Source organism: Nesoenas mayeri (assembly GCF_963082525.1).
Source record: "Nesoenas mayeri genome assembly, chromosome: 3".
NCBI lineage: Eukaryota > Metazoa > Chordata > Aves > Columbiformes > Columbidae > Nesoenas > Nesoenas mayeri.
Genome location: NC_137544.1, coordinates 70,655,229 through 70,680,870, shown reverse-complemented (window position 1 = coordinate 70,680,870; position 25,642 = coordinate 70,655,229). Strand labels below are relative to the sequence as shown.

General features: G+C 45.5%; 1 protein-coding gene across 1 annotated transcript in view; it reads right to left on the bottom strand.

Annotated features, from left to right (window-relative positions):
• SLC22A3 (solute carrier family 22 member 3) overlaps nucleotides 1-14,096 on the bottom strand; it is a gene marked incomplete at both ends in the record, with an annotated part of 29,159 nt that extends 15,063 nt beyond the window's left edge. The window contains 2 exons of the mRNA XM_080342566.1: nucleotides 1,340-1,443; nucleotides 13,683-14,096. Coding sequence (XP_080198692.1) covers nucleotides 1,340-1,443; nucleotides 13,683-14,096 — 518 coding nt within the window. The remainder of the gene's footprint in view (nucleotides 1-1,339; nucleotides 1,444-13,682) is intronic.
• Between the last annotated feature and the right edge of the window lie 11,546 nt (nucleotides 14,097-25,642).

The window sequence follows — 25,642 nt, the reverse complement described above, 5'->3', positions numbered from 1 at the left end:
CTCCCAGACATATTTTTTCATTTTAATGATTAGCTGTAGTACCTCTACTCTTACACAGTGCTAAGGTGCTAGTATCATAACTGTCCAGCCAGACACTGATCAGAGATATCTTAAGTTAGTGAGTGCCGTCTTTTCCATCGTACTTTTTTCCGTATTACTATATCCTTGAAAAGATGAGGTTTTCCTTGAAAGTTCAAAATTTGTTATCTGAGACAACATTCCAGATAATTTTTTAAGTATTCTTGACTATGAAGAAATAATACCTTAAGTTATTATTAATATTATTACAGATACCAAAGAAAAATGAGGCAGAAAGAATTATATGAACTGAAGAAATACGTCCTGCCATTGCAATCATCAGTGGTGGTCTCAGTCAATGCATGGGTTGACTTCTGTTAATTATCAGCACAGAACACAAACCAGGCTCCCTCCTTTACTCTAAGAGGTAGAGCTTATGGGAGCTCCCCATTCGAGGGCAGGTTGGCTGCTCAAGCCTGAATATCACCCACACCTTTTCCTTAGTATTCATCCAGCTCTAATACAGTTGAGGACAGGCTGGAGGGAACTATGAACTTGGTGGTAAGTGTGTGAATGGAGAAAGTTACCATACTGAGTCCCGTCATTCCTTCCTCAAGCAACTGCTCTCTTCTCAATGATGTCTATTGAACATCCCCCAGTAAACGCCAGACCATAAACCTCCTCTGAATGCTTGCTTTTCATTTCTGTGTCCTTCTGCCCTTCCTGGGTCCAGATGTGCTCAGAAAACATTGGAAACAACAAGAAAGCTCTTTTCATGACATTTTGATGTCCAAACAGGATGAGTAAGTAGTATTGCATGAAGTTTCCAGACCAAAAGGAAGCAAAGACTACATTGTCTGGATTTTGATAACCCGGTGTCCTAATTTTGGCTGGGATAGAGTTAGTTTTCTTCCTAGTGGTTGGTATAGTGCTGTGTTTTTGATTTAGAATGAGAATAATGATACCCTGATGTCTGGTTGTTGCTGAGCAGTCAAGGACCTTTCAGATTCTCACACTGTGCCAGGTACACAAGAAGCTGGGAGGAGGCACAGCCAGGACAGCTGACCCCAACTGACCAAAGGGATATTCCACACCATATGACGTCTCATTCAGTATATATTTTTGGGGAATCTGGCTGTTTGCAGAGGTTCAGAGCAATGGTGTTTGTCTTCCCAAGTAACTGTTATGTGTGATGGAGCCTAGCTTTCCAGGAGATGGCTGAACATCTGCCTGTCCTCCAAAGTGTTGATGTATGCTTATTGCAGGTGACACTACAAGTGAATTCACCTCTGCAAAAAGGACAGCAGTGCTTATACAGTACCTGTCTGCAGCGTAGCCCAGGGCAAATGAGCCGATCAGAAAGCCCAGACTGAGGATAGCCTGTGAGAGATCCAGCATCCAGGCATTGCTGCACACTAGGTTATACTGTGGGAACAAGGGAGAGGCATAAACACCCCTGGTGGGTTACTCATCATTCTCAAAACATTATAGAAATTGCATAGGGCCAGGCAGGAAGGGGAAAGAGAAGGGGAAGGGGAAGGGGAAGGGGAAGTTCCAATGTGCTTGTTCAACCACAAGCATCTTCCCTGGTCAGGGAAGTGCAGCTGTAGCAAGTGCTCTTCAAGCTATCAAGAAGACAGAGGGAGAGCTCCTCCTTGCCAAAAGGATTCTGTGTTTCATACATCAGTTGTCCAGATATGGAAAGTAAACTAAACACAAAGCTGTTAAATATGTTGCCAAGGCAAAGCCATGACTTTGTTTAGTGCAGAATAAGGCAGTGCAGCTATATTCAGTGAAAACATTAACTTATAGAAATAGTTTAATTCTTTTTCTTAGTGCCTTCCAGATAAAGGCAGAACCATGTGGTCTCTGAGGAAACTGAAAACAGATCTCAGATAAGTTTCAGATACATTATATGTATTTTCTTGACGGAACTTCCCCAGACTTCTCTTTTCCTTATATTGTAGCAGCCATAACTCCCTATCACGACATTACATTGGTGCATATCTGAAGAATTCATTAGCAAGGATGGAGATGGGGATGGGCAGGGATGAAGGGAGGAGGAAAGTGGATGAGAGGAAGACAAAGAGACTAGGAATTAAAACTGAAATGAAACCAAAGTAGACAGCATGTCATTGGAAATTACTTTAGAGATTCTCTCAGAATAAATACCAACTGCTGCCTGCCGAAATCTGCAGATCTTACGGGAGTTGGGATGTTTTGGTCCATACCTTCGTTACCTTAAGGACAATGTGGCTTCAGGACTGAGGGAAGCCACAGACAATAGCAGTTGCCACCATTTACCCTAGAGAGACCCTTTTGCCTTCAGATATGAGTTGTAAGAAATCTTTTTATCACTAGCAAGGTGCTGGTTGCTGAAGCACACACAGCGTGTCACATTTGTGCTCACCAGCATGTGTACCACAATACTAGTTCTCAAACACTGTGCTGGGATGGGGTAGCCAAGGGGTGGGTTAGAGAGAAGATTAACAGTCTCTTCTGTCACTCACAGTTCTCCAGACTCTGAAATTTAATGTCACAAGCCTGAGTTCCATCTTAGCCCATGTGCATGCTGTAATGGTCAGCCTGGGACTGGGACTTGGATTTTGACGGTATTTGTGCAGGAGATACAGAGGACACCCAGAATAGGATTTCACTGAGCCTGAATCTGACCAGAAGCCATAAAGTAATACTCTTAAATGTTTATTTATGTACCTAAAGAAGAAATTTATTTCAATATTCTGAAATAAATATTCAATTTATTTCAATATTCTGAAATCCACACAAGTGCCATCCACACCAATATCTATGGATTATTCTTCACTTTTATAAATTAAACTTCTCTGTTTTGGTTCCAGATAAACTATTAGCACTGTCACTGACAGCAGAATCACTGTTGTTAGTTATGATGATTTTACTGGAAGTCCAGGATTTGGGTTTTTTGTGGCTTTTTGTTGGTTGTTTTTTTCTTTTTTTTTTTTGAAGCTGCCAGTGTGGGAAATCTCTGACTGAGATCTGCAGTTTCCAGCTCTTGCAACTGTGAAGAAAAACTTGGCAAGTGACCTCTTAGGTCCTCAACACGACAGATGTCCCACGCCCAATGACTTTAAACAGAGTCATGTCTTTGATGTCAATCCCATTAATCCGGGGACTCTGACTGGCCACCTTTCAGTCAAGCCAGGCCATCAGAATCTGCCTTCCACTTCTGTAAATCTTAAGCAAGAGCTGCAGAAACCTCAGCTTCCTCTGAGATGACTAAAACCTGCTCTCAGCCATCATAGTTAAGAGCTATTGCAATGCTTTCCTAAAATATCCTGAACGTGGAGAAGCACTTTCAGACTTCAAGTGTTTCTTAACCTATTGCTTTTTGAAACTATGACAACCTTGGCAAATAGTAACAAAAGATGCAGCTTTGGAAAGCAGAGCTGTTTCATGAGAATGACCATTAAAAGAAGATTTTAGAAGGCAATGCAATTGACTGTGCTGATGGCAGAGGTTAGGCTCTCAGAGAAGCATCTGCAGCCACCTACAATACAGCTTACCAGAGGGCTCAAAAACAGCTGCAAAAAAATACCAGCTTCAAAAGTGTGCTGCTGGTGTGATGGAGAAAGAAATAATCACATGGAGAGATAGGCAGAGAGGGCAAGCAAGAAGAGTGGCCTCACATGAGCTCAAGGAAACCTCCCGAACTTAGCCAGAGCTGTATTGAGCTAAATGCCTCACAGGACACACGCCTGGTGCAGGTTCCACAGGCAAGACCCGTGCTGGACACACTAATGCTGCCATGTGTGCACCATGGGGACCAACAAGACAGCTGCTGGACTTGTATATGCATGGAGAGGTATATGCATTGCAAGGTCAGCAGGTCACTGGCACATCTTCTCTGGCCAGCTTGGCTTGAATTTCAGGTGCAGGTGAGATGTTCAGGTGCTGAATGTTGCTGATCAGCTGAGTTTTCACACCACGGAGCAACAGTTCCCCCAGGACCTCAAAGCACAGCATAGACCTTTCACTCTCTTTGCCTGTCTCACCACATAGCTGCATCCTTCCCTATGGGTTTTTGGTCAGACCGGTACTAGTAGGAGACGCCCCATGCTCTGCTGTGCAGATGACAGCTCTAGTGAGAGGTCAGAGCCCAATGCCACAGGCTGTTTTACAAAATGTTCTGTTACCTCATGTCATTTTTTACTGGTGGCTTCAGAGTTGGCTATGATACACTGGCTTTTCCCAGCACTTTACAGCAATGGAGTGTGACAGAGGTCAGTCAGCTTCAGCCTGTCTGTGCTCCAGCTCTGAACACTGCTCAACACAAACCTTTGCACCATTATTTTTGGCTTCCAGCAGCGGCTGTGGAGCGACCCTGGGAGCACCATTCCCCAGAGAGGCAGAGAGGAGCCCTCACACCTCTCTCCTAGCAATACCCAGGAATAACAGAGATCTGAGCCCCTGGTCTGCAGGGTGAGTCATCTCCCAGTGAAGGTTAATATCACTCAGCATCGCATAAGTAGCTTGGATCTTTGACAGATCAAAATATTGGAGAGAAATATCAGGCTGATTGATAGATCAGCAGGGATGGCTTCAGATAGGGCCAGGTTTAAGGGCCCTTCATAGAATTACCCAAGTCAGAGAGCAAAACATTCTCTGACAGTTATGATTGCTCCTGAAGAACATGGTCATGAGCAAAGACTCTCTCTCAAAAGCCAAAAAAACAAGGAGAGAAAGGGAAAGGAGTAAGAGTATTATTGCTTTGCCAGAAACAGCAATAGATTAGTGCGAGAACAAAATTTAAATGTAATAACAAAACCACTAAAGCAATGTCAAACTGAGATGATGCTTACACTGACATAAAATCTGTAAATATAAACACTGTAGATCACTTAAAATCCACTCATCCCTAATTTCAGTTGTTGATTTCAGAGACCAAAACCCAGATTTCCAACACCTATAAGCTTCATGGGGATTACAGCTCCCCTTGAGCTGACACATGAGGTTTCCCAAGACCCAGGAAGCTGTCCTGGCAGCCCAAGTGATGGCAAAGGGAGTGCCAGGACGTTTTCCGCCCTGCCATGAGACAGTGCCGGCTCAGTATCTTCAGTGCACTGCAGAACTGCTCTCCCGAGAAAGGAACCTGTGCTTAGAGGAACAAAGGGGAAACTACAAAGCTGCAAAGACAGCAGAGGAGCTCAGGTTGTGGGTGGCTGTGCTGGCGGCGCTGGAGTGGTGCCCATGCAATCAGTCAGCCTGCACACAGCTGCCAGGAGGGACCAGCTCCAGCATCTGCTGCCAGCATTAGCCTTCAGGGTTTATAATTTTGATTGTTTTTCAAAGAGCATATTTATTTTTTTTTAAATAATTTAATCCCTCTTTACTATAAACAGGCAATGAATAAGCTGTCATGAAAGAGGGACGAAGAACAAATGCATGCCAGAAAGAGAGAGAGGGAAGTATCTTTACTGGAGAGGACTCTTTTATCTGAACAACAGTTTCAGATGAGTTAGGCAGCAGCTGAAACTAGTTTTTGGCTAACAATGTGTTTTAAATATTCTGGGAAATTGGAAAATACAGAAAACTTCTATGAAACTACAAGCTTTTTCTGAAGACGTTAGTGACAATATGCTAACCGTGTTTTCCCAAATTAGTCCTGCACTTTGTTATTTTCTAAGTACTTAAATAACTTCTGATACAGATAAGCATTCTCAGACCTTTTCTGTTTGCTTGACGTAGCACCTAGCATTTAAGTCATCACCCTGGTAATGTCTTGCTTTTCGTTTGCAAACATAACCTTTAGAGGGGAATGTAACCTTTAAAAGAGAATTGCACACTCTGCAGAGATCAATTTTTGATCCAAGCTGCCTGTCAGATCCCCATCACCACTTCAGCTGTGACCTGGTTTGATTGTGCCTGATAGTTGTCCCCATCTGCAACACTTGGAGGAAAAGTACCTGCATCTGTTCACCCAGGATTTCAGCTTGTCTCCAGTTAGCCAGTAGTCCTCCTATGTGACACTCCCTCAAAATATCTCCCATGTCCCTTGCTAGCTGCCTCCTCAAACAGGAGCAGAGTGGTGCCTCCTCTCTGCTTCTGAATGGTCATATGTCCACCCATGCATGGGCTGATGTTTACACTCCTACCACAGAGGCTGCTCCTACGCCCAGGCAGATGCATCCACATAGTGAGGAGCTCAGCAACCAGGAGTACTTCCATGCACATATCCGGTAGCATCAAGGAGCAGAAGAGTTATCCCTGTCAGTAACCATCTCCCACTGTGAGTAATAGGAGATACCATTCCCTGAAAGTACAGGTTCTTCTCATAACATACCAAAAAAATCCCAGGATATGGTCTTTAGATGTCCCAGACTATCCTCCTGTGATCCCACTTGGTTTCCAAAATTGGTAACATTAGAGAAGTAAAAACTCTAGGGCTCTCTGTCTGTCTAGACTACAGCCGTCTGACTTTGGTTTTCTTTTTTTTTTCTTCCTGAACATTCCAGTTTGGTGCCTCAAGGGAAGAAGACCTGTAGCTCACACCAACTGAAAATAAGCCACAGAAAAGAGAACATGGGCTCATTGATAAGCATCACACAGCCCTTGGCAAGATGCAACCCAGCACAGGTTTCCCCTCAGAAGCATCACCTCTACAGCTGCAAAAGCACACCCCTGCAGCAAAAAATTTGGGACATATTCTGAAGAAACATTTAGGAGATGTTAGTGAGGAGAGCTTACTGTCCCGTCCTTCGCGTGCATTTGTAGGTGTCTCTGACCACAAACAGTGTCCTTGCAGTGCATGTCTGTGCCATGAAGTAAATATTTCTGCTTTCACTTGAATAATTTCACTGCTCACCCAGGACAACGTAGCAGAAAGGGAATGTCATTGTATCCTGTGTTCAGTTTCCTTTCCTGCAGAGACTTGAAATGTAATTGCTAAAACATTTACTGCAGTGTGGGAGGAAGGATATGGAAAAGGAAAGCCTTAGGGTTTTTTTGCCTATTTATTGACCTGTATAACACTGGCTACACCTAGATCCTGTTAAAACCTAGCTAGCCAGCTCCTCATTGCAATCATCAAGCAAGCGAACTAGCCCAGCTGGCCAGTTCAGCTCTCCAGTGATGGGCACGTCCTCTTCCTCAGCGTGGCCACGCTCCCTGCTAAGCCCCTCAGTGCACAGGGGCATGCACCCAGCACAGCCCTGCAACTCGTCTCCCCATTCAGTGCTGCGCTCGCCTGCATGATTTCTATCCACTGTATGACAAAAAGTGTTGTGTGCCTGAACACAGCCTCCTTCTGTTTAGAGAGTTGACCAAAAAAGGTTGTGCTGCCCAAATTGATAAACAATCTATATCTCCACTCCTTTCTTCTTAGCCTTGGCAACGAGCTGGCATCCTGAGCAGAACTGGGTGCTGCCAACAGAGACAGGCAGCAGGAACCAGCTCCTTCAGGACACCCCCCACTACAGAGTCCTTTGCAGACTGGGGAAAATCAGTCCCGCCCTGACAGCCTTGCAGTACAGGCAGACACACACTCCTGCTCTGACATACATCCTTGTGCTGAATGTTTTCCTCCCACCAGAGGCTTGAACATCAATATGAAATCCCAGTGCAGATTTACAGTAGCAGTGGTGTGGCTGGAATGAACTAGGCTGGTGCACTTTGCAGCACCAAACCACCTGAGTGATCTCTCTTGGAGAAGGAAGAGGTTTTGCACTGTTACCCTGTAGTTCATTAGTGGAGAAAGGAGTGGGAACTGGCTGGGATGGGAACAGAAGAAACATTCATACATAACTACTGGTTGGGAAACATGGGGGCTGTGGCAACTTCCCATTTCTTCACAGCTTTGGCAGAAGGCAAACATTTTCCATTTTAGTTTGACATGCAGACTAATCACAGACTTGTAATTCCTGGTAGTTGAGAGGCCTTTATGCACTGAGCAAGTCCCAAACCACTATAGAATACCTATCCCTGTAGAAATGCATTGCTTTAAATGACAACTTCTTTAAAACCTCCTCAAAATGTAGCAACTTAGAGTAGGAGTTTGGAAGCACTTTACTGTCTGTTACAATTTAATTTCAAAATTATGGATGAAACTTTTTGCTTGACAAAGAGATCTACAGTGATTCCTCAGCCCAATTACAACAGCAGATTGTTGCTGCATGTTCTTTATTTGTTGCTGGGCAGCTCTTCTCCATCTGGCTTGTCCTCTGGGCTTTCAAACTCCTATCTTTCACACATCCTTACTGCAGCAAAACACCCTGCAAGTGCATGCAATGGAAAGGGAGAAACTACCTTTTTTTTTCTCTTTCTGACAAAGTTTCTGTCAAAGTGCTAAGGGACTAGGCAAGGATACGGTCCTCTCCATGTCTTGTTTTAAGCTGAGCACTTAACAAGGCAGATGGAGCCAGCGTTTACCCTGTCCCAGGGCACTGTGGCTCAAGGCATGAGGAACAGCTTAGTTTTGAAAGCTTTGAAGGTTTCTCTCCTGTGCATGGCCCAGCTGATACTTTTGCATCCCTACCACTCAGATCACCTGGATTCATTGAGCCTTCTAGGACAGAAGACCTGTTCTGTCCTTGTATTTTTTCTTATGTCTATCCATGTCCAAAGAAGAGGGAGGTGGAGAAACTTACAGTCTCCTAAATGGGGGAGAACAGCAGATGTCCTAAAAACAATAAGAAAAAACATGGCCCAAGCCCTTATCCAGTACCAGCTGGCTCAATAACAGTGACAGGAATCACAGCCCCACTGGCATAACCCATGCAAGGAACTGTTCCATTTCCTCTCATACAGTGAAAGCTTAATTAGACCTTCATAAGAAATTCAGCAACTGCTGCTCCCTCTGCTCCTCTGTCTGCCCTTTTCCCCTTTCCCTCCAATACTTAATATTAATCCCACCATGATGGTGGAAATAAGACAGGGTACTGCTGTGCCAATGACAATAATCACATTGGATCAAAACTTTGAGAGTGAATTGTGTTGCATATTGCCTTGGAGGAGGACAGCAAAAGGACCAGCTGTGCTTTCTCCACCTTGAGCTTGACTACCATGTCATCTCCTCTTCTGAGGGACTGTAAAAACTATGAGACAAACATCATTGCTTTGCTTACAGGTTTCTCTGCAAATGCTGGCTGACTGTTCTTTTCTGAGACAGCTGACAGAGGAGTAAGAAGATTTATTTCCAGCAGGTGCAATAGGAAATGTTCAGATGATCATTTGTCCAGCTCAGACCTCACACTTGGGCAATAAATTGTTGCCAGGTCTTGAAATGACATCATCTATGACATGAAGGCTTGCTGCAGACAGGACATATTGGAACAGGTCCCTTCTGCTGAAGTCCTGCCAACAAAGGCTGCTAATAAGCTTAAAATATGCCAGCTGTGCTCCAACTCTTGCTGACCATGTAGACCTCCCTCTTCCTTTCATTGCTACCAGAGGCCATTCAACCTGCAGACGCGACTGTAATTCACGCATGTGCCTCTAGGAGTCATCAGCACCAAAAATGTCAATAAAATGGCTACTGCTTTGCAAACTGTCACCAGCTACCTTTTAGCAGAGTGCTAGAATTTCTCCACTGGGACGAAAGTGCATAGTGCCAAAACCCAGAAGTATTAAAGGTCAGTGACTCAGTCTTTAGCACAGTTTCCTGGGGAAATTAGGTTTATTGACTTTGTATATCCTGGGTATATTTGTCCCTCACCTGGCAGGAGGTGGCAGGCAATACGCTTCCTGCTTCAAGTATTACAGGGTGCAGGGAGTGACCTGGGCTCCCTTCCACAGCCCCAGCTGAGAGCATGAGGCTGTAGCTGCCCTGGTCCATTGCAGCCCCCTGGCATCCTGGCTCTTTCTTCACCATCTGCTGCACAGAAGGGCTGTCCTTTCCTGCCCTCCTCACCCTGTAAGAGGTGCTGCCATCACCAGCCTTCCCTCCCAAGCAGCACCAGCCACCTGCTATGACCAGTATTGTTTCAGATGGTATCAGCTGGCACGAGTCAGGAGTGGATTTAGCTTGATAATTATGCCCTCAGCCTCCATTGCCAGGCAAAATCTGAGAAGCCACTGGGTTCCCACCCCACTGTTGACGCATGCAGCTGCATCTTCCAGTTTCAAGGGGAGCTGAGCAAGACGCGCTCAGTTAAACAGGAGCAGATTGCACTGAGCCAAGGTCCTCTGTGCAGATCCACCACCTGTGACACCATTGCGTCAGGGGCATGGCTGCCAAGTTTTACACATAGTGGAGGACATTGCTGATATCATGAAACCTTTACATCATCTCATCTCTGCTGTGCTCAGCTCTAATTCAAGCACCACTGTGCCGGGCTGTGTGTGCAGCACCAGTGAACAACGGCTACTCTTATGTGGATTGCCCTCATGGAAAAGCCTAACCTAAAGCAACAGAGCACAGAGACCCTTAGGCATGTCATTCCAGAAATAGGGACCTCCTCTCAGAGCCTGCTAGATATCAAAAGAAAATTTTAAAAGGGAAACTTTAGCAGTGCTCTGTCACCTGTCACTAGACCAAGCTAACTGGCTTTGCCATGTGTTGCTTCTGTGGTGATTTCTTGATAGATTTTGCTCTTCTACTCAAATCCTGGAGGAGAAAAGCCCTGGTACGTTCTCCCAGCATCCTGCTGTACCCCAGCACTGAGACTCGGGAGTCCCGCAGTAGCAGGTGATGCAGCAAGCACCTCAGGTACTGCTTACAAAGCAGTGCATGCTTCTTTTCAGTCCACATTCCCCCTTTTTCCTCTGCTTCCTTCTGCTGATGCTACTGTGAACACCTTTGCAAAAGGTAGGTATCTAAGATGAGAGAATGGCCAGCAAGCAGCATGCTCCAGTCATGCACAAATCAGAGCAATGAAATCAAGTTCTGCAATGCCCTCCATTTCACAACTCCTCATAAATCAGTTCCTCCAGCCATATGATTTAGCTTCTTTAAGGTGCTCAGAACTGATGGCAATAGCCTGTGGTTTGGCTGCCAGACTTGCTCTATGATACATCTTTTCCCAATGAAGGCCTTTCATGCCTGCATTTATCCTCCACCTCCCCTGTCACACTGCAACCCCACACCAGATCTGCCCTTGCCATAAGCATAGAAGAACCCCTTCAGCATCCTGATTTCCCCCCACTTCCCTCTTTCTCCTCGACCATATGTCCTTCAGATTGTCATATAACTCATCATTTTAACTTTGTGCCCCTGGTCACTTCCACAGCTGATTCAGCCAGACATAGAGAAACAGAAATTTTAAGATTGAAAGAAACAGAAACATTTCTACACACATGAACAAAATAAAGCATTTACAAGTAGATACATGAGAAAATACATCTTTGGTGAGCTGATTAAACAGGTCACAAGTCTGCTTAAATTGAGTTATGATTTGTTAGAGCCTCAGCTAAGTGGAAAGAGACAAAATTAAATCTGGGGTTTAAATAGCCTTTACTGAGCATATAACGCATTAATAAGATATCAAGCTTCTTTTAATAGCTGATCTCAAAGCAAATGAGCCAGGGTGTGCATGCCACAAGCTTCCTTTCTAGATTAAGAAACCAAACCCTGTGGGAGATGATTTATCTGCCAAATGTTGCAAAACTGGAAACAAGAGCAAAGACCCGCAGGTTGCAGCTGAACACCCTCTGGCTGAGGTGCCCTGGCCAACCGGAGTCCCTCTAGGAGCTGCAGTGACACTTATGATGTGACCTGCTGCCAGGGGACAGACAGTCCCAGCTTGTTGCTACATGCTGATTGTTACCCTCTGGCTTTTGCAGACTGTTGCTCCCTAGTTTTCACAATGCACACCTTTGGGAGCACAGGTAGAGAGTGCTTCCCAAGCATCCTTTCATCCCTTCTCCTTCCCCTAGCCTTGGAGGATCTCCTCAGGAGAACAGGGAAACAAAGTGTAGATGAATGAAGTCTTCGCCAGAGAACATTGAACCTTTCACTCTCGTTTATTGCTGCAACACAAGGAAACACTGGTTTCATCTTCTCTTAGATGTACCCAGTGGCTTAGTGCTGCTGGAAAATCACAGTGGCTTTGCTAGATACACAAACTGCTGCTATAAACAGGCTGTGAGTACAATCTTCTGGACACAATTTATAGGCTTTCACCTACAGCAAGTTTGAAGGGAGAAAGAAAAAAAAAATAGTGTGGGGGGTGGAACAACAAAAGAAAAGGAATCTCTGTTTTATTTTTAATAAATGAATGAGAATGGCTTGCACAGATTGCCCATGTAAAAGACACCATTACCTAACCCCTTGCAGTCCCCCAGCAGAGGTACCTCAGGATAGCAGCACAACCTTCCACACAGCTGCTTCCCACAGGTTGCTCCAGAGACAGGCTGAGGCTCCTGGACAGCATTCGTCCTCCTGCCCACCCAGCCATGGCTGCCAATGCCAGCTCAGGCAGAGATACATCATTCCCAGGGCCCAGAGTTTGACAGCAGCTCCCTGCATATCACTTGCAGACCTCCAAGTAGCCCTGATTTCAGCAATCACATGCAAAAGCCAGTTCTCAAGATTTGTTCTAGGGCAGCCAGGTGCTCTGATTTATCTTCTTCAGGGCACAGATCTTGGCTAAACCTGCTCAGGTCAGATGCCATGTTCAGGGCACAAAGCTGCTGCTCTGAAAAACATGAAGCCTGCAAGCAGATCCAGCAGTCCCAGCTGGGTGGGGGAAGGATGGTGAATTTAAAGGTTGGGATAGGTACAGCTTTTCAGGTCAGGGCTTGCTTAGGGTTTCACCTGCTGTGCCCTGCTCCATGTTTCAGAGAGCATGGCTCCAGTGCAAGCACTGGGTTAAATACCACAGTGGGACGCTCATGAGACAGGCAGGAGCCAGAGGCCGTGACTGTGTTGACACATTTTGCAGTGCACCTTGATGATTTCCTAGCCAGCTCCTCTAAGCACACTTCGTAGTTTTCATCACTGCATTGGTGATAGTTACTGTCAGGATGACCTTAAAACACACACGTCTATTGTGCAGCCTGCATGCTAGAGCCAGGCCACAGTACTTCCACAGCACAACTACAGATTACACAGAGGATCTCCTAGGAAAGCATCTTAAATAGCCTTTCACAGTCTCATTAAAAAGACACTACATTTGCCAGCACTTATCACTACTGGTAACAGCCTGCAGTTCTCTGACATTTCAGGAAAATTTTTCTTTACTAAGCATAATTATTTCTGCCAACTCCTGTCAGATCTCAGTAGCACAGTCTGCCACCAGTTTTTTTATTACCTGCAAATATAAATGTTCAGTACAAATAATACAGAGAACAAATAGCCTACAGTGACCCAGATCAGCAAGTGGTTTCAGTCAGCTACACTTGGGGTTTACACCACTAAAGTTGCTGGCCCAAAACCGAGCACCAGGCTCTTCAGCTGCAAGGACTTTACTCTTTATTTCAATCTGACATTCCTTTAGTGACAGAACAATCTCTGTGTGGGGTGTTTGGCTTTGGGGAGCTACCCTTCAGATCAGCCCATCTTTCCCTGAAAGCTTAATGCTGACACTTGGTCAAACTCATTGTTACAACTTGCTCGTGACTCAGAATGAAACAAATCCAGAAAGGAAAGCCAGCCACCAAAGCAATGACCTTTGCAGCAGCAATCCTATTTTATTGCCAGAATCCTGCACCGGGATGAAAGCCACTGATCAGAGGAGGGGGGTTTTCCTTACCTCACTGACGATGGACGAGTGGGGCTGTTTGTACACCCAGTTATCGTGACATGCAGCGAGTGGCAGATTGCTCACACTGTGATTGCCGTAGCGGGTGAGCGGGCTGGTGCAGCTGACAGAGTTGTCCCACACAATGTCCAGCCTCTCACACTTTCCACTGGAGGACCCATTCGCCAGGCGCAGGGGCAGTACCGTAAGGTTTTGTTCCTCTTCCAGCGTCCAGCCACACCGTTCGCTTAATTCAGGTGCCCCAGGGATCCTGCACCAGTAGCCATCCGGTGCTGGCCCAAGGAAAACCATGCTGGCAAACAGGAAAGAAAAAGTTATGCCTGTCTGGCAAAGGAGGAAAAAGACTCTCTTTTGAAATCTTCCAAACTCCCCTGCTTCCTTCAAAACCTCATCAAAAGATGGCATTATGTGAGGCGGTCTGTCCACTCAAAGCAGTCCAAGAGGTGGCAGAGTTTGTTTTCACACTTTGCAACAAATGCTGGTGCTTCCTATAAAGGTGACTGTCTCACCTCCCCTCGCTCCTCTCCTCTCATGTGCGCACGGACACACAGACACACAGACACGCAGGTGTGCAGCGCCAGTGACATGAGTGGGGCGGGAAGAGGGCAAAGCTGCCAGTAGACATGCAAGCGGGCACCCAAGCACACACACAGGCGCACATGCGGAGGCTCAGGGCATGTCAAGTGGCGTGGGGCTCACACACAGCCGGGGAGGAGTGCGATTTAAAGTGCACAAACACATCGTAGGAGAGGAGGGGCGTGCGTTTCCTATTCATCCCGAATGTTAAACAGATTATGTAATAAACCCAGTTAACTCTTTCAGGGTGGAGGAGCCACAAATGCCAGCTCACACCATGGCTGTGATGAATAAATAGGTGCAAGATAAAGCAGAGAGTTAAACAGGAAAGAGTGCAGAAGCTGTTGCAAAAAGCAGCAGTGAGGGATGCAGCCTCTCTGTGGGACAGCAGGGTCAGGAAGAAAGTTGTTTCAAAGAGAGTTATGAGGTCTTTCCTTCAGCAAATAGAAACGAATACTGGGACAATGTTTAGTTACTTCTCCAAAGCACTACTTCAGCACTTATACAGGTTTAATTTGCAAGAGTCTTTCTTCTCTGTAGTGTAAATAAGCGAGGCTCATAAACTGCACCAGCCCAAAATCCAGGATATTTTTTTTTAAGTTGGATCTACACGTTCAAGAAGGCTTTATTCTGACATTGTTAATGCTAATTTCACAAATTCTTCACAGTGTTTAAAAGAGAAATGACCAGTTTTTCTTTCTCAAAAATGAATGGAAAACAAGTTATTTCACTTTTCTCTTCAGCTGTTTTTTTGGGGGGGGGAAGAAGAGGAGGAGGTAGGACAGGATTGCATTTTGTATGCACATAAGCACATCTTGTGCATAACTCCCTGAATCAAATCAGATATGGAACTGTATGTGTTTTGCACTTTGTTCAGGATCATGAAGTCCATGGCCACTCCCTTCTCCTGTGAGAAGGAGAACGGGGCAGCACCTACCAAGGATGTCTCCTGCAATCCCTTGTCTCTGGTTACCTACAGCTTGGACCATGGGTGTCTATGGTTTTGAAGCAAAGTACAATTTCCAAAACAGATCCAGACCAAGGAAGGCTTTGATTGCTATACAGGCTATCAGACATGGATTTTATAACAGACAGGTGCTGTGGTGTGAGCTCAGCAAAGATGTGGGTTGCTAGGTGGATACGCTGCTGTACTTGCACCAGAAGATTATTTTCAGGGAATTTTGTCTCCTGGTTCAGGTGTTTTGCAGTAATCAAGCTTAGAGGCCATGACCACATCACCTTTGGGTCCAGGTCTGTGTCTGAGGAGTGGGGATACTCTCTGATGGTTAGTTTCAAACAAGGAAAGCTCTTTTAGGCAAACAGGGCTAATTGGGGTGCCAGTCATGCTGAGATGTTGAAGGTCAGATGGTTTATCCTGACAGCTTCCAGTGACTGTGGAAGAGATTGTCACTGTAGGGATCACCACAAATACAAATAAATGGGGACAGAGCATGATAATCAGCCTGTGCACTGCTCTTACAGGTCTGCTCAAGGGTGTATTAAGCCTCCACTGCTCCTGAAACCTTACTCCAGTAAAAATGTTTGGTTTATCCTTGTCGGGGATTAACTCAATTCTGAATCATAAGGGTTAGTCCCCTGTAAGCCATGTACCAATGTAGCTGTGCTCAGCATTTTGCCTGTTTCACAAACCCATTGTTGCAATTACTGTGGCCACCACTTAGATAATCAGTGGAGCTAGACCAGATTTGGTTGAGTGAGAATTCAGTCCACTATTGCAACATTGGTTCTGGAGCTACTTTCTTTGCCCAAAGGAAGCATGATCTAGTAGCTGGTTGTCAAAATGTCACACGTCTCATCCATTATGCTCTTGTCATGCACAGCATGTGCATCGCAGTCTGACAGACCTGAAGCTAGAAGACCTAGCAGCTGAGAGAGATCAGCACTAATGTCACGGCATAGGATATCTGGGAGTTTTCCTAATGTTCCCCACAGTTACACTGCTGGTCATACAAGCAAGGATTCATTCAGTAAAATCAGTTCAGCTGTCTGGCATACATGATATCAAAGTGATCTTGGTTCCTCAGTGTTCACCTGTGTTTTAATTTTTCTGTTCAAAAATGGCTTATCAATATTTACCACTGTATCAGTGTGCTGCAAGACTCAAGTTTGTCAAAGAAATCTAAAATATCCCAATGACGGATGCATGAGAGTGTGCATTAGTGCATTTATTCTACAGCAAGCAATTCTCAGCTTCCTTGAGGTTTTCCTGGAACTTCAGCTCCATGTGCTGTGAGAGCTGAACACATCTAAGGATGGGAAGATGATGGGTTTATATACAAAGCCTGCAACTGTAACCTCTTGAGAGAATGCCTTTAAATCTTTGAGGGCAGTTCTCAGGGTCAAACCAGCATTTTAAACATTTTACCCTATACATACAGTGAAAAATGATGCTCTTTCATACTGGGAAAGAAGCAAGGGAAGAAAGAGCCAGGGAAGATGTTGACTGATGAAGACAGGGACAGTAAAAATAGATGCAGAGAAGAGAACAGAAAGAGGGAGGGGGCAGAGTGGAAAGGCAGCAAGCCCAGGAAAGAGCAGAGGCAGAAGCGGTGATGAAAGGGGATCAGAGGGGAAAGAGACAGAAGTACAACTAAATTACGATCATGAGCATTTTCAGTTGGAGCTCTGTTTGCAAGCCCAAATGTCACAGCTATTTCGGAAACAGAATGAAAACTATGTAGTCTAGAGGGGAAGGTGCATACATTCTCTGTACACCCATGGCATTATACTACCATTTATACATGTCTGGGTGATAGCATGAGACATTTGGATTAATAAGTAATCTGACTGAATCCTGCAAAGTTACAGTTTTAGCATCCTGGGTAACCTTTGCTAGTGCTTCAGACAAACACTTGAAAATCTCAAAGTCCTTCTTTGGGACACTATAAGCAGTGGAACAGTGACATCAGCCAGTCTGCAGACACCTGAGAGCAACATCCTATGAAACAGCACCATTTCTGTGATAAAGTTATGCAAAAAAGCACGACCTAGGCTTTGGTCTTCTATAGCCACGTCTCTTGTTAAAGAAAAGAGGGTCTGAGGGCAAGCTTGGGCAGCGATCATCCATCCTGCCTATTATCTCATCTGTTTGATGCAGCTTCATATTGCACCAAACATTTGTCCTCCAGACAAATCTACTATAGACTAGATAGCCCCAAGCAGAAGTGGTGCAGACCAGTCAGCATCACATCGTCCTAGGGCCAGGAGACTGCCTACACCAGCCTTCTCTTCAGCAATCCATGCCAGGAGAAGGAGCGGGTGTCTCCACAGCCCTGTATTTGGGGATCACCTTTACCTCCACTGACCAGTGACCCCAGAGAAGAAACTGCCACAAAGAACAGACGGCAGTAGCTCAAAGTGTGTTGCACAGATCTTAGTGGCAAAGCTCATTTCACAGCAGAAGATGGCAGGACCCTTCATCGTTCTTCACCACTCCACCTTTCACACACCTTGCAGCTGCATCCTGTGGGTTTGGCTCTCCCGTGGAGGAATCATTGCTCTTCCATGCTGGAGTGCAGAACCCTGATGCCAGCCCCAGAAATACCACGTGTTCATAGGGATCACAGTGTTACAACACATCTCCTTAAGAAGCTGGGCTGGGGAGGATATAGGACCTCAGTTTTGAAGATTAAATAAATAGTGGATTTTTTTTGAGATAAGAGCGAGACCTCTTCATGGGGCAATTAGAGATGTTTATGTTCCCCTCTCCCACACATGGAACAATCCCATTCCAACTCAGAACACTGAATTTATGTTTTGGTTTTTGTTGCTGTTGTTTGGTTGGTTTTTTTTTCTCTTCACTTTATTAGTCTTTCTTCTTCCTCCCTCCGCCCACTTTCATAATCTTCTTTTATCTCCCCCTTTTTTTCTTCCAGAGTTCCTTTTTTCCCTTCCAAAAGGCAGCACCTCTACTCAATGGAGCATATCCTTTCCCAGGCCAGCAGATGAACTTAGTTAACTGCAGGCTAACATTGAGACATGGGAAAAGTCAATTCCAATCAACAGGGTTTCTACCTTTTGGCAATCCATGAAAGCAATGCACAATGCATTATACTCCTCTCCCTCATTATTTCCATGGCCTTTAGGCTATTTTTACCAACTTGGTTCCAAGAACAAGTATAAATAAATGTAGTTCTAGGAACTGTAGACTGCAACAACCAGGGGGACTCTCTACTCATTGCTAGGACAGCAGCTGAAACAGCAGAGGAAAATGGGGACATGGGGAGAGAAGAGAAAATCCAAATGAGGAAAAAAAGTGGAAAGTGATAGGAAAAGCAGAACAGGATCAAAGAGACTCCTGTTTCTCTCCTCACGGGAGAGGGGAAAAAAAAATCAGACTAGCAGTGACCACACCAGAGACAGCCCCTGTCTCTGTCATTTTGACCATGTGCAGGTGAAAAACATACAGTAGAGGAGGAAGCCATCATCCACCCGCAAACTGTGCTCATTCTCACACCTTCAGCTTTTCCTTCTGCTGCCCCAGTGTAGAGTGGGGAGGGCAGACAGGGTTTAGGTTCTCACAGCCCCTGGAACTCCTACAAGCTCATCCCGCCCCGCTGCCCCACACCTCTCCTTGCACAGGCTCTTTCTGGGGATAAAGTGTCACCTGCCACAAGGCAAATGAGATCCTGGTGGGTCTGTGTTTTCTTACCCAAACCCACTGCTGTTTCACCACCCTGGTGCTTGCACACTGTTCCTCCTTGCCTCTCAGACACGATCAGTTGCCACACATTTGGGTGACTGTGGACAGCCTGTGTCTGTTCCCCAGACTTTATTCCTCCTCCGGGAAAGCAGCAGAAACCTGTGGCTCTCCAACCACATCCAGGCACACCTGCTCATCAGGATTTCAGCTCAGTATCCAAGACAGGCTGAGGAACCAAATGGGCTCATCAGCTTCTCCAAGACCAGCTGAAGGAAGGGCAGCCAGAGGAAAAGGAATTCCTACACACACATTTTTATTGTTTGTATGTGGCTTCCCTCATCCTTTTCCTCTTCACCCGGTCACTCTGGAAGTCAGCGAAGAGTCTGCATCACATTCTGCCTTCCTGTTCAGATAAATATGCCATAATCCCACAGCACGTATGTCAGGATCCTTGCTAATGACTTCAAATAACCGAGCATTACAGCCACAAGATAAGACAACCTAAGTTTACCACAGGCTATTTTACACAATGGAACAAACAGGAATATTTTCAGAGATGTGTGTAAAGTCCTGATGAAAAAGCAAAAATGTCCCCCTGTATTATCAAACAGCTGTGAATCGCAGGATTGCTTTCTCTCTCAGCCGCACCTGCCTCAAGTCTTGCCTGGAAAGATGAGGGAAATTATATCAGTTTTGTTTGTGATTTTTGTGGTTGTACATCCCTCCCCAATGATCCAATTTCCATCAAGTTTGGAAGGCAACTATTTTTTGTGAGAATAAGGGTGAAACATATCAAAGAAGGTGTCAGTGCAATGAAGGTTTCTGGGGGTGCCACTCACTAGCTGCCTGCTTCTCTCACTGATTCTGAAGTGGGACTTTGATTAAAGAAAAAGAAAAAAAACTGCAAAAACCCTTGCAGAGTTTCTAACATTAGTTTTTCATGCCATTTCTCAGTTTGCTGTTATATCAAATATTTCCAACAAGCCTTTTTTGTGGCCTTTCTCTTGGATGACTTCTGTTGCTGAGAACTCTCCAGATCTTTCAAGACCACTAATCTGGTCAGTGTAACAAAAATTGTAGCATTCATACCTGTGAGAAGAAGGTAATAGAACAATTCTTCTAGATCACCACTTCCCATCTTACGGACAGGTTTGGGTAGAAGCAGCCTGACTTAGTATAAAAGACAATTCAGGTTCAAAATAACCCACGAGCCTGAATATCTAGCTGATCACATTCCATCTAGGAGAATTAGTATACATCTCGTATTTACATGAAAAAATTATTTAGCCTCAGGAAATTCCTGTTTCTGGATTTGCAAGAGATATATATATACATAGATATATATATACATATATATTTATATATATATTTCTTTTTTTTTACAGCCACTGAAAAAGAACCAAGATACAGCTCTGCAGCAAATAAAAAAGGCTGAAGGAGCAGGGTAAATTGAGGGCTGTAGCAGAGACCCAGCGCACTCTAAAGGCACCAGCAAAAGTTTGAGTCATCCTGGAAGGATGGATGGGAAGCAGTAATTCCTCAGCGCCTTTCTATAATCTCTCTGTAGTTGTTTTTGGAAGCCTTTAGTGGTGACAGTCTATTTATAGTTGACTGTTTTTGTAGTTTATCTCTGCTATAACATTGTGTCCTTTGTCCTAACTGTACAATACCAACCCAAAGGAATTCTTTACAGCTGGTTTCGCACCTCTTGCTTGATTAGCATGCTTTATTAATAGGAAGAGGGACTGGGCTACTTTCATCAGGCCGTTCAGCTGGGCATGCACCCTTGCTGTTCACAATCCAGCACCTAGCACACTACTTAAAATGGGCATTTTTGGATATGTGGACCTACCACAGAGTACTTCGATTGCTCAGTACTTTCAGTTGTTTTAATGCTTATTTGCTTTTAGATGTCAGTATATTTATTATACAGGATTTGTTATATTTTCCTTTCCCTGGTAAATGTTCCTGAGTGTATGTCAGAAAAAAAAATACAAATATGTACATATCTGGTATGGAGACACAAAGCAGGAATGATTCAACAAACATTTGAAAATTAAAGCATTGTTTATATTAGTCTGAGATCTCCAAATCATGAGCAACAAGTTGAGCTGAAACAAAGACCAGTTCAAGCTGAGTGTATCTGAAAAGGCTGCATCATTTGTATCAATTTTCCCATGAAACAGACCTGCAATGAATGGATGGAAAGCCTAACACTTGACTCGTGGGAAGCTGAACCAGACAAAATAATGCAGGTGGCAGAAGGAGTCCCTGATATGGTTGCTATATTTCTAGGCTGAGCTTTCGGTCATCAGAATCTACATGCTAAGCCCATACTTTGGCCAAGGACTTTATGTAAGGGGACAACAGTGATCAGGAAACTCAGACAGGTGGACCCTGGCAGTGTTGCCACAATGCAAAGTATGGCAGCAGGTGGAAGGGCCTGGACACCAGGAACTGGAAGACGTCATCTGCAAAAGACTGTTCTTTCAACTATAAGGTTTCTCCACTTGACAGCTGGTCACAGCAGAAGCTGTGCAATCAGCCCTTGTAGTCATGCAGTAGCCAAGAGCTGAGGCTACCGAATGATGAAGGGACATGATCAACGATGGACAAAGGATGGGACCACAGCTCCCCCCTCCAGCTCCACATTGGCCATCTGCAGTTGAATAAGGAATTGGGGAGGTTATGGAAATCCCGAGGCAGTGCCATCTTCTGCTGTGTAGAGTGACATTCCCTGGGGGTAGGCTCACCATCAGTCCTTCAGGGCAGGGCAATACTTTCAGTCCAACCTATGTCCTCTTCCATGCTAAGATGAGGAGACAGGGAAAGGACCAGCAATTCCAGTGAATAAGCAGTTACTGAACTAACTGCCAGCTCCTTGAAACTTAGATTTAGGAGACTAATCCAAAGATGAGCTTTATGAAAACGTTATTTAGAGGATTAGTTCATATGGTATTTTTAGCAAAATGATAGCTGAAGAAAAGCAAAAGGGATTTACTTTGGGTTTGTTTAATAAATGAAAATAGCGATGTTACAATATCATTTCCATATATGCATCAGCACAGCTGCTGGCACCATCCTGACCCCTCAAATAACTACCCCCCTCCGGCACTGTGTACAACAACAAACTGTGCCTGGGCCAGCGGAGCCAAGGAGATTGTTTCACTCCTGCACAGTGAGCAGGCATGAGCATGGACCTCATCCTCTCCTCATCTTCAGCAGGGCTGCAGGCCTCACTGCCTTCCCATGGGGCTGAGGTGGAACTGAGCCTGTCCCAGCCCCACTGCCCATCCAGCCCAGGCTGGTGGAGCAAGGGTGCAGGGTGTTACACTTGTCAGACCGGTTTGTGCATAGGAGGAAGGCTATTTGTCACACATCTCATGCTTTGAAGGTCCTCGCTGTCACTCTCCCAGCCCTCATCACAGCTTAGTGGAGGCTTAAGGACACCTTCACCAACCTCCACGCTCTTCACAGTCATTTTGCAAAAGGATGATTGACAATTTTGTATCAGACCAGAGCCTTGGCACAACTAACATGCAAAAAAAAATTCCCTCTCTCTCTCTTCCTTTCTTTCAGTAATATGATTAATATGGCAATTTATTCTAAAGTACCAGGAATATGTCATTCACATTTTCCTGGTAAAGTCTTTTGCTCAGAGGGGTGGCACTAGCTAAGTAATATGTCAGTTTTCAGCAAGGAAACCCCTTGTTTATCTTCTGGAACTCTATGGTCTCCCCAGCTAATCCTTCACTGACCTTTCTGTATTCAAGGAGGTTTCTCCCTTGATTTTCCCATCACATCATACTTTGTTCTTATTTTATTCTGCTCCATCTCAATTTTCTCTCCTCTGAGGATTAACCTTTTAGGAAATTCCAGTCTTCTCCTGGATAGATCAATAAACTGTGCACAATATGAGAAATCCCTCCTCCTGTTACTCTCCTGTTCCATAAAGCCATCAGTACAGGGGGAAACACCAGCCTCATGACCTACATAAGGAGGCTTAGGACCTTGCAACAACAGTCCCAGCTGTTAGTTCGTACTGTGACAAGATGTTTTAGAGATTCACTAACTCAGGCCGTGTCCAGCCTTACATGTACAGAGGCTGTAGATTTTTGCCAGGAAAGAATTAAAGCACAGTCTTAGGACAGATGTTTGAAGAGACGATATTCACAAATCGAAACACAGAAGGTTTAATCTGAACACTAGGAAACTTTTTTACTGTGAGGTGACTTAGCACTGGCACAGGTTATCCAGAGATGTTGCGGATTCTCCATCCTTGGAAGTATTCAAAAGCCATCCAGACACAGTTCTGGGCTCCAGGTGGCCTTTCTTGAGCAAGGGGGGTGGACCAGATGACCTACAGAGGCCCCTTCTAGCCTCAACCAGTCCATGATGATTCTGAGTCTCCTTTTCCCTGCAAAGCTCAAAGCAACTGCAGCCTACTTTACCTGTGCAAAGCCATCCCTCTCTCTGCTGCTGGGAAGCAAAAGCAAACTGATTTTTTGTACCTTCAGCTCTGTTTTCTTATGTCTTTGTCAGAAAATACCATGTGCATGTGCAAACAACTATAGTAGTGCCAAGTAACAAAATTATTCCTGTCAGTTACATGCTGTGGTGGTACCACACCAGTTTTGTTCACCATGCCTTAGGTCTAACCCCCACAGTGCCTGCAGAGATGCTTACGCTAACAACACCTGAGCTAGACTGACCTGTGTTTGCCTCCATGCTGTCACAGCTAGCTTGCTCTGTTGAGGAATGCATGCAAAAGTCCAACCCTGGCCTGTACCTACACAAACAAAACAACTGCGTGAGAAATTGTAAGGTAACAACATGAGAAATGGCAGAAAAGAAAAGTATTCAGCATATGATGAAAGGGAAGCAGTAGCTTAAAGGAACTGCTGACCCAGGTAGAAAATATTGAGGGTACACTGTATGCTTTCATACCACAGATACCAGATACTACTGCAAAACCAGCAAAATTGGGGGCAGAGGGTTAAGAGCAAACCAGGAAGTCTGTATGGGAGTGGATGACGATGGAAATAAGAGCCTGGGAGAAGAATGCCGTTGTCTGCTGCTGGTTTGCTCTGGGGTCACTGGCTGGCTCTGCTCACTCTCACCAGGTCTCCTCAGTTTCTTCTTGTCCCAGGCTGGTAGCTGCTTCTGCCTCTGCCTTTCTCCCTGCCTGCAGGTGGGTTTGACTTTTGGATGCCTTGCTGAGAGCGAAGAGAGGCTTGTGGAACAAAGCCCTGTTGAAAACACTGTGAAACCATGTGACCTGGGCAAACACAAATGTGTACAAAGAATCCACAGAGGAAAGGAGAGGGAACAGGTTAGCTGGTGCAATGATCATGCAGGGCCAGGTCCCCAGAGGAGAGCTGCTGAGCTCCTCTGGTGGCCCCACAGCTCTGCCTGCCCTGGATAGACATGAAAGAGCTGGAACTAGTCAGAGGGCAAGGACAGGGAACAAAGTGGTGGCCACTGTGGACAGCTGGTCACACCTGGCTCTGCGTTTGGCATCGCTTCCACCTCCTGCTGTGAGTCCATGTGAGTGAAGGCAGAGACACCACTGTGCCACCTTTCCCAGAGCCATGACAGCCACAGAGGACTCCATCCTCACCAACACAGCTCATGCTGGGGTTCAGAGGTTCTTTTCCTTGCTGCTGCAGCCTTCAACTCCTCCCATGATTTGCAGCCATAGAGTAACTGTAGAGAAGCTGAGTGAGGTCTGGAGCCATCTCTGAAGGGTTCCAGCAGGCAGTGAGCCTGAGTTAGACCCTCACTAAAGGGCTAGAGGGGAGAAGGGCTTGCTGGTGGGCTGAGGAGGCAGGAGACACCCTTGTCCCTCAGTCCTCCAAGGACAACTCAGCAGACTGCTCTCACTCAGCTTTGCCGTGCCTATCTATGACCTCAGGGTAGAAAATGTCTGTCTTCACCAAAGCCATGAGTGTCCACAGGGTCTCTCCAGCACTGTCACTGCAGGCAGTATTTCAGAAAAAGTTGATTTCCTATGCAGGGAAAAACAACATCCGAGGTATGGCAAAGAATATGCTGTTCCAGATAGCATCCACCATCTTAGTCTGCTGCTGTGATGCCCGTGAAACAGTGGCTGAGGTCAGGCATGCAGCTGATGCTCTCCTGGTGAAGTGGGTTTTCCTTTAGCACTCATTTTTCTCAGAGGAATAAATTAACACTCTATGTATATGCATATACATGTGTATATTTGCCTTTGGCTGAGGCTGGATGAGGACTGGTGGTGCCACACCAGTGGCTGGCAGTGGCAGCAGGTGGTGGAAGCAGGTGATGACCAGTCCAGGTCATGGTAAGATGGCACAGGCCAGCTGAGGGTCAGCCGAGGTGACAGTTTGCACGCAGATGCCTGATGCAAGATGAGACCTGAGGCAAAGGTCTCTGGCTAGAAAAACTCGATCATGAGGAGTGTTTGCAGAAGCAGCAGGAATGCAAAGTGCTGAGCTTGAATGGGGACATGATACATGGACAGTGTGACCATGGGATCAGGGAGCAAAACAAGGACATGTAGGGATGGCTGGAAAGCCCTGCGGGGAGTCCTACACACATGGGCATCAGCTCAGCCAGCACTGAGTCACATCTTTCTAACAGCAAAACCCTCACCACATCATGCTCTGAACTCACAGGGAGCTGTGACAGTGAGATCAGGGGTTTGCATCACTCGGTGTCACCACACTGTTGT